At 39.6% G+C, this 14,694-nt stretch overlaps 1 protein-coding gene across 1 annotated transcript in view; it reads left to right on the forward strand.

The window, feature by feature from the left end:
• Positions 1-14,694, forward strand: part of GUCY2C (guanylate cyclase 2C) — a 95,225-nt gene that overhangs the window by 45,041 nt on the left and 35,490 nt on the right. Inside the window, exons 12-16 of the mRNA XM_063308528.1 lie at positions 179-284; positions 4,976-5,038; positions 5,430-5,498; positions 6,380-6,484; positions 8,065-8,151. Of these exons, the coding sequence (XP_063164598.1) occupies positions 179-284; positions 4,976-5,038; positions 5,430-5,498; positions 6,380-6,484; positions 8,065-8,151 (430 nt within the window). The remainder of the gene's footprint in view (positions 1-178; positions 285-4,975; positions 5,039-5,429; positions 5,499-6,379; positions 6,485-8,064; positions 8,152-14,694) is intronic.

The raw sequence follows: 14,694 nt of genomic DNA on the forward strand, positions 1-14,694 counted from the left end.
AAACTTCAAAAGTCCAAAGTTCTCTGTCAGTCAATAAATGTTGGCATTTATTTAACATGTACACATTGTATGTATGTGTTACTGTGTTAAAAAAATGTTAACACATCTTTATCTTCCTAAAATTCCAGATTCTAATATCTTAAGAATTGCTTCAATAATTTTTCTTTTAATTTTTCAGGAAGTACAGAAGAGCCAATCAACTCCGGCAAAAGAGATGGTCCCATATTTCACCTGAGAAGATACTGCCATTGAATACCAATGAGTCAAGTCATGTTAGTCTGAAGGTAGGAGATAACAGCCAAGTCTGGCAAAAGTTTTCCACCACAGAATATGAAGTAAGGTGTACATCTCTGACAGTGGTACGTTAGAGAGTGCCACTCTGATATTATAAGTGCTTCTGCTCTACAATAAGGCTAATTGCTCAGTGTATTATATGTCCATTAACAGTTTTCTCATGATTGTATGAAGCAAGCAGACATTTTTCCCTTTTCTATTAGACTCTGCACCATGTGATAGAAACAGTAAAGTTTATTAGTTTACAGAAGACTAGTGGGCAGTTTTACCATTCTTCCCTTCATTTGCAGTTTGTTTCCAAGTATCTCCAGTCAATAAATCTTGCAAAGGAATGGGGCAGCAGGTGGCTACAGCAGCGCCTAGAAATATCTCATGTATATGCAAATGTTGTCAGCATGGGCAAAATGGCAGCTACTACTGACTGGAGGGAAAGAGGTGTACCTGCAACAACTCAGACTATCCAGTAGGAGTAAAAACATTGCTTCTAGTGAAATGAAATGCTGCAAATAGAACTCATGCAGCTCATGGCCAATGCATCATCTCTTCTGAGATGAACAAGAAGAGACAGGCTGTCTTTGCAGGAGGCTGAATTGAGGATGATATACATTCATGTCCTCAACAAATGGTTAGTTGGGATCTTCACACTGGAAAGGCAGGATGTGCAGATGAACTCTTAATTCACCTGAAATTGGAACCTAATATTATTTCACCCACTTCTCCCCCCCCACCCTTACTGGTTACAGCTCTTTCAGGAATTATGTACAGTGCCAAGGACAGTGAGTTTCAAAGTTGTAATACTATTAATTTTATCTGTGGACACAAATAATATCTACTAGCTCCCTATGCTTTACACAGCAGTGTTCCACTTAGGAATCAGACTAGCAGTTGATATGGCAACAGATAAAAGATACAGAAAAATAAAAAAAAACTACAAAAAGAAAAAAGAACTAAAAAATGTGAAAACACAAGAGAAAATTTTTTAGATAGATTACAAAAAGAGGTGACTTCTGACTTTAAACATCAAGGATATGCAGCAATTTCCCATAATCAATCCTTTACATTAAACCAAAATCACATTATTTCTACAAATCAACTCCTTAGCACTTTACAAAAATTACTAAGTACCATTGTTCCCTCCCTTTATATTAAAAGGAAAGAAAAAATATAAATCACCTAATCAACTCCCCGCCTATAGTAACAATTACTTAATTATTCCCTTCCTACTACTATGCTATACATTCCTGTCTACTATAATAAAAATCAAAAATAAAGAAGCATGTAAATTGTCTACCATTATAATTAATAGTACAAGAAACATGAATACAAAAAACACGAATAAGAAAAAACCTTAGTAATTATAATCCCAATCATTAATGATAAGTAAAGTCATCCAAAGCCTAAGACCATCCAAATAAATATTTTTAGTCCCTTAACCCACTTCAAAATAGACCAAGACATTTACATATCCCCATAATAAGTAAGTAAGTAAGTAATAATGTTTATTCGGTCAATGAACAGCAACATGAAATTAATAAAAATAGCAAATAAAATCGAAATAAGTCAAATGAGTACAATTATATATAAGCAGCTGTAAATTAAAACAATTATAATATAATTATATCATCCCTCTAACATCAACCCGTCCCACCCGGTCATGCAGAGAAGGCATGCTACGAAGCCTGCTGGTAAGAGAATTCCACCTGGCGGGGTCCAGGAGGTAGGCCTTCTCTGCAGTGACACCCGCCCTCTGGAACATTCTGCCCCCAGAGGTAAGACAGGCCCATTCACTCCCGGCCTTCCAGAAGAACCTGAAAACCTGGTTCTGCCACCTTGCTTGGGGTGGGAGGGGCACCAGTTCATCTTGGGGGTGGCTCTCCCCAAGAAATAAAATCTTTGCTGCTTGGATTTTATATTTTATATCTATTTTTTTTACTGATCTATTTATATTGTAATTTATGTTTTAATTGTGATTTTATTGTAGACCACCCAGAGTCCCCTTTTCGGGAGCGATGGGTGGTGATATAAATTTGAAAAATAAATAAATAAAAATAATCTATAGATCCCTGCTATAATAATGACATATTTATTTACCTAAACATTAATTGGTCCAATATATTAATACTATATTGTAATACTATATTGTAAAGTATATCCTCAAAAATTTATTAAAAGATAGCTAAACAAAATATTGATAAAATAGAAAAGCAAGCAAAAATCCTTACTTCTTTAACTGGTTTTGCCTTATTATCATTGTGGCAGCACAAAATTTAGCTACTGCATGTGTGACTTCTGGTTTTCAGTCCTGAAGAAGATGGTTCTCATAAAAACTACCTGGTCTCCCTGGAAATCTTTCTATTAGAGGGGTGAATGTATATTGATCTGATATCCCTGTAATATTTACAGCATAATAAAACACGAGAGATGTTTTCAACCTCCTTATTACCACATGTACAAATTCTCTCTGCTAAGGAGGTTTCATTATACCTGCCTTGCAGGAGTGCTGATGGAAGGATATTAAATCTAGCTCTAAAAAATGCTATTCTAATCTTGGGAAAGGTTAGGTCTTTCAGATAACTTGCTGGTTCCCATGTACCCCAACTTATCCAATTTCTACTGTGAAGAGGTATCCTATTAACTTCTAACTGGAATTCCATATCTCTTATTCTATCCATAACCAATTGCTTGGCTTGATTGTAGCCTAAAGATTTTAAAAATAATAACCCCATAATAAACACAGAGCTATTTTCTTAAAGAAATCAAACAGCCCAACTGCTCCCCTCACAACACAGACTTCTCCTCAAAAAAATCTCCCATACATAATAACCCCTTCTTTTCCATATGATTCCATCAAAAAGTCAAATTCACTCATGTCTTGCAGCTCAATTTCTCCGTTTAAGTTCTTCAGTTCAGCATTGACAATTTCATCCAGGATTTCAACAAAAGCCTGAATCTCACTCTTAGGAGAGATAATTCCATCGCTGTTAGATTCTTCAGGTTTATCCACATCATCCCCAACCAGATGGCACATTTCAGACCACATACTTTCCACAATGCTCCAAATATCTTGCAGAATAACTTGGCAGGAATCAGAAAGAATCTGCTTAATATCTGCTTTGATACCTTGGCAACAGTCAGAGGAAGCCTGGCTGAGATCCTCCATTTCTGAATCAGTAAGTTATGGCACCCCCTAGATACTTAATCAGCAGAAGTGATAGTCAATGGAGTATTTCCAAACTGAGTTAAGATAACAGACAGTTCTCAGAGAAAGTAGTGGCAGGAAAGTAAAAGTTCAGAATGGCAGATTCAATGTGTAGGAAAAATGCCAAAATCTTCAAAATTAGCGCTAAAATAATAACAGGGAGACGATAACATACGCTCAACCCTCCTTAGTATTGGATGGAAAGCAAAATCCAAAGCTTTGAAAAAAAATTTAAAAAATCAATCACAAAAGTAATGATGAACACCAAGAGAGATTGTTTCTCCTTAATGTGGAAAGCTTCTCTTAGAGTACAAATACTACATACATACATAAATAGGGTGCTTTAGAAATGGGGTGGCTGGACTTAATGTCCCTTTAAGGGCTGCAGTGCAGCTTGGAAATGGTGAAATCCCAGCCTCCTGGTGAAGTCTTACCCATCGATTGCACACGCTGTCCACGATCTCCTGGCTGCAACTCACCATCCAGAGGACGAATGGGTTGATTCCAAGTGTTTTCCTTGATCTGGAAAAATGCTCTGGGCTACAGGAGAAACCAGCCCGAGCCCGAAGAAACTGCCACAATGCCAGTTCTGCCTGCGGAGCTCGCAGGTACAGCTGCTCAGTCTGCCATATTCCCACTGGAAGTCCCAATATGGCATTGATTTAGTATAGGCATTAAATATTGTCATCTATGTTCTCACACAAAAAACAAAAAGACCATATTGAGAGAATGAGAAATAAATGAGACACAAGTCTGCGTTTATTATCTATCTATCTATCTATCTATCTATCTATCTATCTATCTATCTATCTATCTATCTATCTATCTAATTTATCCCCGCCCATCTCCTCCCGTTGGAGGCCTCTGGGCAGTTTACAACAATCGATTAAAACCATCACAATAATACAAAAAGTAAAATACAGTAAAAAATGCTATAAATAGAAATAAAGAATAAAAAATAAAAAATCCAAGTGGTGAAGCATCTAAAACAGTCCAAGTGTGGGACGAGTGGTCTATAACAACCATCCCCATGTAGCTCTATTCCCCTCTCCACCCGAAGCGAGATGGCAGAACCAGGTCTTCAGACTCCACCGAAAGGCCAGGAGCGATGGGGCCAATCTCACCTCTGGGGGCAGCATGTTCCACAGGGCGGAAGCTACTGCGGAGAAGGCCCACTTCCTGGACCCCGCCAGATGAAATTCTTTTACAGACGGGGTCCGTAGCATGCCCTCTCTGCACGATCGGGTGGGACGGGTTGATGTAATGGGGAAGAGGCGGTCCCTCAGGGGATATTTGATATCAACTGATATTTGATATGAGTTGATGCACAAAAGGTCAAAATAATAATCATGTTGTGGGAAGTATTTTTGAATCTGTTCCCCTGACAAAGTGCAAGCACATGGCTATTGCATTTTGGTTCCTAGTATACATTAGGATAGGGACCTTACTGAAGCTTTCTAAATGAGCCATCTTGTTTCCCAGATTGATGAAGACAAAAGGCGGGACACTGTTCAAAGGCTGCGTCAAGGCAAATATGATAAGAAGGTATACTTCCTCCCACCCTCTCTGTTTTACTAGAAATGATCTGATGCTCTTGTGCAAGACAGATTTCATGGTGCCTTGATGTCATTCATATTCCCAAGTTGTTGCAAAGCTGAATACATTAAGAATGTAGGGAATTTTTTCCTCTCCAACTTCTTCCCTTGCAACTTCTCAGTCCTGAATAACGAACAAAGTGGACTGCAGGTTTAACACATTTAAAAAGTCATCTCCTTGTTACTGATTGGTGTAAATACCCATTTGTCTATAAAATATGATGCATTTACTATTTAGTGATAGATTATTGTGATAAATTATTACAATAGACATTGTAGACATTAGCAATAGATCATTGTGACTCTGCTATTGTTTCCTTCCAATTGCTCTCATTTTCCAGGTGATAATCCTGAAGGATTTCAAACACGATGGAAATTTTACAGAGAAACAGAAAATAGCTCTGAATAAAGTAAGCAATACAAGTAGTGGCTCATCTACATGGAGACATAGTATTAGCCAACTAGTGCCCTCTAGATATATTGGATCACAGCTCTCCCATTTTCTCTAACCAGTAAGGATTGTAGGGATTTTAATCCAATAACTCCAGAAAGGCACCATATTGGGGAAGTACATCTTTTTTTATGTATTTTTCCCTGTTTGATCATTATATTACTGATTTTAATCCTTTAAACCTCTGCCCTATGCCAAATCTATTTATAGGCATTTATGTGTTAGCTCAGTTTCAGAAATTTTATTACAGTATGGCATTTTGTAGTCATTGTTCTACACACATTTTTTTAAAAATACAGCTTAAATGGGAATCTGGCTTGCTGAAAAACATCATTCTCCTTCTTTATTTCCAAGAATATGTTTGAATCCTAAATAGGACCTGTAGGCATTCCAAGAAAATAAAAATGGGGAATGTGTTAACTACAGTTCAGCACTTTGCTAAGAAATGCACATCTGGCCAGAAACAAGAAAAAGATAATCTAAGATAAGGAGGATCCTGGGGAGGGAATGGTGAACAGCAACTTTAATTTCTCTTCCAGTAAACAGGTATTATTTTGTTACTGGCCATGCCCACCCCACCCCCAACATGGCAGACATTTTTGAGGGCACCTACATAACATTCTAAGTATACTTACTAGCCCCAATATTATATATCTTGTTGTACATTTTCTGCAAATAGTTTGAATCATCTTAGAATTGGAAAGCATCAAGATCCAACATAGAATACCCAGTATCTCCATGCCATAGGAAAGACTGAGAGATTCTGTACATTCTTGGTATTGTATCTAACTTTAAATGTAACTGTTCTGCTTCTAATAAATGCATTTTTTTTTGCTCCAGCTTCTTCAGATTGACTATTACAACCTGACTAAGTTCTATGGGACAGTCAAGATGGACACAATGATTTATGGAGTAATTGAGTACTGTGAAAGGGGATCATTGCGGGTAAACAGATTTATAGCTTACTGGTTGGCTTGTATCAAGACACATTAACCTTCATCTTAAAGACAAATTCTAGTAGGGGTCAAGGGGGACACTACAGAAGAGTATTAGTCTGTGTATAACCCATTTAATTCTGTTGTTGTTTAAATGTTAATGAAATGACTGTGCTGTCCTATAAGTTCCCCATGTTCCACCTGGTCATCTTACCATAGAGACACAAAGAAAGAAGGGAGAAAAACAAAAAATTTTCTAAAACAGAAGAGGGTTTAATGGTGGTTGCAAGAGAAATAGCTCCTTTAGAGATCTCCCATAATTAATGGGATCTTGTTTTAATTTTGAAGAACAAGGAGGTAATAACAAAAGGATATCTATAACAGAGAAGATGCACAATACATCAAGGAAGATGACATTGATTGGTGTCATGAGCACTGATGGTGAGCAGGAGGGGCCCCCAATTCAGTGGGGAAAACGCATGCGTAGTAGTGAGGAGTTGAGCAGTCATTCAAAGAGACACAGAACAGACCCGCCTTGACTTTTGAGGTTTATCCGTATGGGTTTTCTCATGCTTCTTCAGTTTGTTAGGATTTTCTGTCTAACGTAGCAATAATAAAACACTAGAGACTTATTCCTCCTCTCAGCATGGTTCCTGACTGATAGGACAATTGGTACCTTCAATTCAGTAGGAAAACTAATAGCTCCAGAGGGCAGTTATCTCTCTGTAACCTGTCACATACCATTTTATTTATTTTAATTTGATACTAAGAACTAGATTGTGTGATATTTTGGGGGTCATTAGGAGAAACCAAAAGGGCTCATTCCTCCATGTTAGGAAGTAGGGAATATTCCAGATAGAAGCTGAGGTTCTTTTAAATCACAAAGCACACTACTCAATAGTATTCAGTTTAGGATAAAAGTTCAGGTATTGATTCCAGCCCTCTTAGACAAAAGCCAGTAATGGAAAGGCTAGCTTGATCTTCTCCATCCTGATGCCTTCCAGGTGTGATAGGACTATAGCTCCCAGAAATTCCAGCTGGAATGATCTTACTGTGAAAAGCAATAATTTATACTAGTGTTTTAAGTATTTTGTGATATTCCTCTTCCCCATCTCAGACATCTCAGTCAATCTGTCAGGATACTGGTAGTAGGTACTAAGGGCTTAAAGGGTTAGAAGGAGTTGGTTTTATTCTCCTACTGAATTATTTAACAGCAAATAGCCATTTAAAAAGGACACAAGCATGAAATATGAGAACTAGTACTGTTCTGTCACCACAATATTCAGATAGCACTGTTCATTGTGATCAAAGTAACATCAGGAAAAGCAGAATCTTGCCATTCTACATAAGGGGTTATATCTGAGTTGAGCGGGAAATAAAATGGGGTTCTCTCAACAGCTGTTTTCTTCAAGGAAATATCCTCTTTATTCCATTGCCCTGAATTGCTTAATAAATGTTCATTATTTTGTGTCATTTTTATTGATCTGAATGAAGATATTGTTTGACTGTTGGGTATTTTTAGCATTTTCTTCAGAATTAAGCTGGCTTTTATGTTCTTACCAGCAGTTTTTTGTCATCTTTTCATCTCAGGATGTTTTAAATGATAAGATATCCTACCCTGATGGAACTTTCATGGATTGGGAGTTTAAAATTTCTGTCATGTATGACATTGCTAAGGTAAGTATATGGGGATAGTTTTACATTATTAAATCTAGCAGTTGAATATCTATTTAAGATTGGGACTTAATATATTGTCCTAAACTATATAGAATCAGATTGTGCAAGTTTCTTTCCAGCTCTTTCATAAGAAACAGGAAATATGAAATAACAGATTTGTTGAGAGCTGAGCCACTATAAGCTTGGTACATTTCAGCATGTAAAAAATAAAATTCTCTTTCTAACTGATAGAAAGATCCTTACAGAGTGAAAATGTGATTACAAATTATTTCCTATAAAATTAAAGCCATGAACTAGAAAAAGGTATGAAAAAATTCACCTTAAACTCACATTAAGTAGGCTTCACTCTGTATCCATTATGCTGAGCACTGGAAATAATATTTTTATTTTAAAAAAATCATGAAGATCACAGTTTATTACTTAGACTTTTTCCAGTAGTCTTTCTGTGTATTCATTCTCTATGTATGCTTTTTTTATTTCCAGTAGGTAGACTTACTTCTCATGAGGTGGTAAATTAGTGAAAGCTTGCATGTTAAGCAGAAGGTTAAACCCACAACTCTTCTCCCTGAAGTTTGTGGAGCAAATAGTTTTGCATAGCTGAAAGAATATATGCAAAGAGAAACGATAAAGTTAGAATTATGTTTGTAGAGAGACGGGAGTTGCTCCTCTGACTAAACTTCTCTAAGTTCTTCCTGCAAAGACTTTTGAGGGAGGGGGGAAAGTTGCATTGAAGGTCCTATATTGTTGACAAGTGAACACACCTACACTTTACAGTTCTGGCAATTGCCTGATAGTTTAGTTTTTCCTTTCGAAAGTGACCAGTACTGCAGCTTTTTATTGACATTTTGACAGCGGGAGTGGTAGATGACCTACAGTGTTCCAGTGGGGGTGGTGATGGTGGCAGGAGAAGTGTGGAGTCTTCTTACCAGGACCTGTCAACAGCCGCTTTGTCACTTGCTTATAGCAAGAGAGGGAGAGGGCAAATGAGAGCCTGCAAGAGCAAGAAACAGTGACAAAGTGGGAGAGCAAGAGGCAAGTGTGCACATGAGCAAGAATGTGTGTGCAAGAGAGACTGGGAGTTGTTGTTGTTTATTCGTTTAGTCGCTTCCGACTCTTCATGACTTCATGGACCAGCCCACGCCAGAGCTTCCTGTCGGTCATCAACACGCCCAGCTCCCCCAGGGACAAGTCCGTCACCTCTAGAATATCATCCATCCACCTTGCCCTTGGTCGGCCCCTCTTCCTTTTGCCTTCCACTCTCCCTAGCATCAGCATCTTCTCCAGGGTGTCCTGTCTTCTCATTATGTGGCCAAAGTATTTCAGTTTTGCCTTTAATATCATTCCCTCAAGTGAGCAGTCTGGCTTTATTTCCTGGAGTATGGACCGGTTTGATCTTCTTGCAGTCCAAGGCACTCTCAGAATTTTCCTCCAACACCACAGTTCAAAAGCATCGATCTTCCTTCTCTCAGCCTTCCTTATGGTCCAGCTCTCGCAGCCATATGTCACTACGGGGAACACCATTGCTTTAACTATGAGGTCCTTTGTTGTCAGTGTGATGTCTCTGCTCTTAACTATTTTATCGAGATTGGTCATTGCTCTTCTCCCAAGGATTAAGCGTCTTCTGATTTCCTGACTGCAGTCAGCATCTGCAGTAATCTTCGCACCTAGAAATACAAAGTCTTTCACTGCTTCTACATTTTCTCCCTCTATTTGCCAGTTATCAATCAAGCTGGTTGCCATAATCTTGGTTTTTTTTAGGTTTAGCTGCAAGCCAGCTCTTGCACTTTCTTCTTTCACCTTCATCATAAGGCTCCTCAGTTCCCCTTCGCTTTCAGCCATCAAAGTGGTATCATCTGCATATCTGAGATTGTTAATGTTTCTTCTAGCAATTTTAACTCCAGCCTTGGATTCCTCAAGCCCAGCATGTCGCATGATGTGTTCTGCATACAAGTTGAATAGGTAGGGTGAGAGTATACAGCCCTGCCGTACTCCTTTCCAAATCTTAAACCAGTCCGTTGTTCCGTGGTCTGTTCTTACTGTTGCTACTTGGTCGTTATACAGATTCTTCAGGAGGCATACAAGATGACTTGGTATCCCCATACCGCTAAGAACTTGCCACAATTTGTTATGGTCCACACAGTCAAAGGCTTTTGAATAGTCAATAAAACAGAAATAGATGTTTTTCTGAAACTCCCTGGCTTTTTCCATTATCCAGCGGATATTGGCAATTTGGTCCCGAGTTCCTCTGCCTTTTCTAAACCCAGCTTGTACATCTGGCAATTCTCGCTCCATGAATTGCTGAAGTCTACCTTGCAGGATCTTGAGCATTACCTTACTGGCATGTGAAATGAGTGCCACTATTTGATAGTTTGAACATTCTTTAGTGTTTCCCTTTTTTGGTATGGGGATATAAGTTGATTTTTTCCAATCTGATGGCCATTCTTGTGTTTTCCAAATTTGCTGGCATATAGCATGCATTACCTTGACAGCATCATCTTGCAAGATTTTGAACAGTTCAGCTGGGATGCCGTCGTCTCCTGCTGCCTTGTTATTAGCAATGCTTCTTAAGGCCCATTCAACCTCACTCTTCAGGATGTCTGGCTTTAGCTCACTGACCTCACCGTCAAAGCTATCCCCGATATTGTTATCCTTCCTATACAGGTCTTCTGTATATTCTTGCCACCTTCTCTTGATCTCTTCTTCTTCTGTTAGGTCCTTGCCATCTTTGTTTTTGATCATACCCATTTTTGCCTGGAATTTACCTCCGATGTTTCTAATTTTCTGGAAGAGGTCTCTTGTCCTTCCTATTCTATTGCCTTCTTCCACTTCCGCGCATTGCTTGTTTAAAAATAATTCCTTATCTCTTCTGGCTAACCTCTGGAATTTTGCATTTAATTGGGCATATCTCCCCTTATCACTGTTGCTTTTTGCTTTCCTTCTTTCTTGGGCTACTTCTAGTGTCTCAGCAGACAGCCATTTTGCCTTCTTGGTTTTCTCTTTCTTTGGGATGTATTTTGTTGCCGCCTCCTGAACAATGTTGCGAACCTCTGTCCATAGTTCTCCCGGGACCCTATCTACTAAGTCCAGTCCCTTAAATCTATTCTTCACCTCCACTGCATATTCCTTAGGGATATTAGTGAGCTCATATCTAGCTGATCTGTGGGTCTTCCCTAATCTCTTTAGTCTGATCCTAAATTGTGCAAGAAGAAGTTCGTGATCAGAACTACAGTCAGCTCCAGGTCTTGTTTTTACCGACTGTATAGATGTCTGCCACTTTGGCTGCAAAGGATGTAGTCAATCTGATTTTGGTGTTGTCCATCTGGGGAAGTCCCTGTATACAGCCGTCTCTTAGGTTGTTGGAGAGACTGAGAGAGACCATGCTAAATGTCCTGTGTGTGAACATGGCAAAAGAAGAGGAGAGGGAGAAAGATGCTATCTGTTGCCTTCCTGACTCAACTATCCCTAGGTGTCCATTGTGTCTTATGGAATCCATATAAATCTTCAGATCAGGACTTTTAATAAGCAAAAAGCAACACTGTGGGGAGGATTTTAAAAATGGAAATGGTAGCCAGACAGAATGAAGCCCCCTTTCCCAGATCATGGGTTCCAAAAGCCAGATGAGATCTTCACTTTCACATTTTCCTATCACATCATATTATTGCCTCCTCCACCAATTCCAGCCCCAACCTTTGTTATGGAGAGCAATTGGTGGATGTTTTCCTATCAGATGTTGACCTATGTTGGGAATGGAAACAAAACCAAAGGCTCCACGATCACTTCCCTTAAGTTCTCTCGGAGTACCTGGGTACTACTCTTTAGTCTTGGTTTTTGTGTGTGAATGTATTTGTGTGCTGTGCCTTCAAGTCTGTTTTTGACTCCTGGTGTCTGCCTGGACAAATCCCTGCAGTTTTCTTGGCAAGGTTTTTCAGAAGTGGCTTGTCATGGCCTGCTTCCTAGGGCTGAGAGAGCTGGCTTCATGCCTAAGGTGGGACTAGAACTCCCGGTCTCCCAGTCTCTAGCCTGGTGTCTTAACCACTACACCAAACTGGCTCTTGTTACTGCAGCAGTAACCTCAGCAATGAAGGCCACCTCAGAGAAAGGAGGAAAATACTTTAACACTATCATGAGAAATAGCCCAATGAGACAGATCTTCCATCCTGTGTTTGGATAGGAGGCAAAGATGAGGCCACAAAAGGTCTGCATTTCTATTCAGACCATCTTAAGTTTAATTTCTTTCAGTAGGCATGATCTTCAGCAAAACCTGTCAACAACTTGGTTGTCCCACACATTTGATGGAAACAGAAAAAAATCTCATTTGATACCAACATGACAAGCAAAAAGAAGTTCCTCCCCCATCCTTCATTTCCCGCACATATGCCTGCAGCTGAACTGGTTTTCAACCTGTCTTGTGCAACAGAGGCTTTTGTAATTTAAACTGCACTCTGACCAATGCTAGTTATACTTCTTGCGTACAAATGGCCTTTCCCCACCTGCAGTAATCACTGCAAACATGCCCTTGCAAGATCTCTTTTCTGCCATGTCCCCATGATATTGCTTTCATCTTGTTCACACTTTGAAGACAGCTTTAAGCAATCCTTAGCTACATTAAGAGAATATATGCCCCTTATTCTAATATTATCTACCCACAAACTATATAAAATCTGTTGGGCTTTGTCACTCATTATCCTGGAAGGAAGTCAGGTGAATGCAGTGATTTAAAACAAACAACAGAGGCAAGATAAGGATTGGCAATGAAGGCACCAAATATCATGCAGGTATGTATTTCTGCTGAGTCAAGGATGGGTGGATAGCGCTTCCTTTCAGTGGTGTGGAAATCAGAGATTTCATCTGAAGTGCTTTAAAATTTCTGAACGGAAACTGAGGCAGTGCCTTCTCTCAGTCCAGCACAGAATATAAATAGAAGTAAACTGTTTGATTATTTTATTGTTTGCCTCTCAGCTGACAAAAAAAAAAAGAGCCTGGAGCCCTTAATATGTAATCCAGAATTCTCACAATCCGGTTTCTGTCTCACTGTCAGTGTGGGTGGGTGCAGGGTATGATTCATGCTATTTAGTCTTCTCAGCATATATATAGTGCCAGAAAAAACGGGTGTGTTAAGAAAACAAGTGTAAGTATAAGTCGAAGTATCGGGTCCCAGTTTTAATTTCCATTTAGATATATGACATATTTGACTTGTTATTTCTCTTTTTGAACTGTTCATATGAATACAGGAACATTCTTCTTTCACATTCCTTAACCAAGGGGGTTTTTGGACAGCAGAAGGAGTTCACAACTTCTTCTTCTTCTATGGGCAGTGAGCAGGTGGAGAACTAAATAAGACTGACAGGCAGCTGACCCTGTACAATGGCTGGCTGGTTTCTCCTGTAGAATATCTTGTAAGGTACCTGCTAGCTGTATACTTTTGTTCATCCTGATTGGGCAGGGTTTTGAAAATTTTTATTTATTAACCTGCTTTTCATCCAAAATACTATCTTCTCCACATTTAAGATACAACCACTGTTACAGTGCTCTCCTTCAGAGTGTGAGTTGGCAGAAAAGCAGGCTGGCAAAACCTGTGCTGCTTTCACTGACAGTCCCTCTTCTGTTTGAGTAATGAGGCTGGCAAGTGGTGCTGCCCTTACTGTTTTAATCCAGGAGAATTTAAGGAAAGTGATTGGTGGCTTCCCCTGCCTTTATTTCCTCACCCACTGAATGTTACCTGCTGCCAGGGAAAGCAACTGCCCATTGCTATACTGAAGGTGTGATGTGGCACAGACAGGCCCACCCATCAATCTACCTAGTTTACAGGTTGCAGACATAGAGCAGGTGTGCAGGGTGAGGTGGGAAAGAATGATCACTAACAAGTCAGTTCTGTCCTTGACTAGGGCTGCAGAGGGGTTGGCAGTGAGTGCTATGGCCAGCAACAATTGGGTGTAGGCAAAATGGTGCTGCCTCCCCACCCAGGTAAAAAGTATGGCCATACAAGTGTTGTTATAAGTCTGTAATGCACTCATTGGTGAGACAACTGGCAACAAATAACTGGCAAAACCCAGCCCTCTTTCCCAATTTAAACTGACCTCTGCAGGACTATTGCTATTTCAAAAGAGCTCTAAACCCACGTATAGAGGGACCTCAACTGGGTCAGGACAAGTGCTTCATAAAGCACAGCCCAGGCATTATAGCCAGCTCTCCAGCAGCCCAAACCAAAGTGACATCAACCGTATCACCCAGGAAGCATGTTAGATTGTGTCCATGGCAACAGTTCCATCAGGGGAAAACAGGAAAGTGCTACTTTAAAACACTTAGAGACAATTTGATGCCAAAGATGAGACAAAGGCAGAGTCACGAGGATGTGGCATAAAAAGAGTTAACAGGGCATGTGTCATGTTCACAGTTCCGGTGTTGTTACATTGTAACGGTTCGCTTGCCATGGTGCTGATAACGTGTACTGGCTGGGAGGGTGCTGCTGGGAACCTTGTACAGGAGACGTGCTGGATTGTGCCAGGGAGGAATGTGTTTCGGCTATCTCTTAAATGTCAAGGT

Source organism: Candoia aspera, chromosome 7 (genome assembly GCF_035149785.1).
Source record: "Candoia aspera isolate rCanAsp1 chromosome 7, rCanAsp1.hap2, whole genome shotgun sequence".
In the NCBI taxonomy this organism is placed as follows: domain Eukaryota; kingdom Metazoa; phylum Chordata; class Lepidosauria; order Squamata; family Boidae; genus Candoia; species Candoia aspera.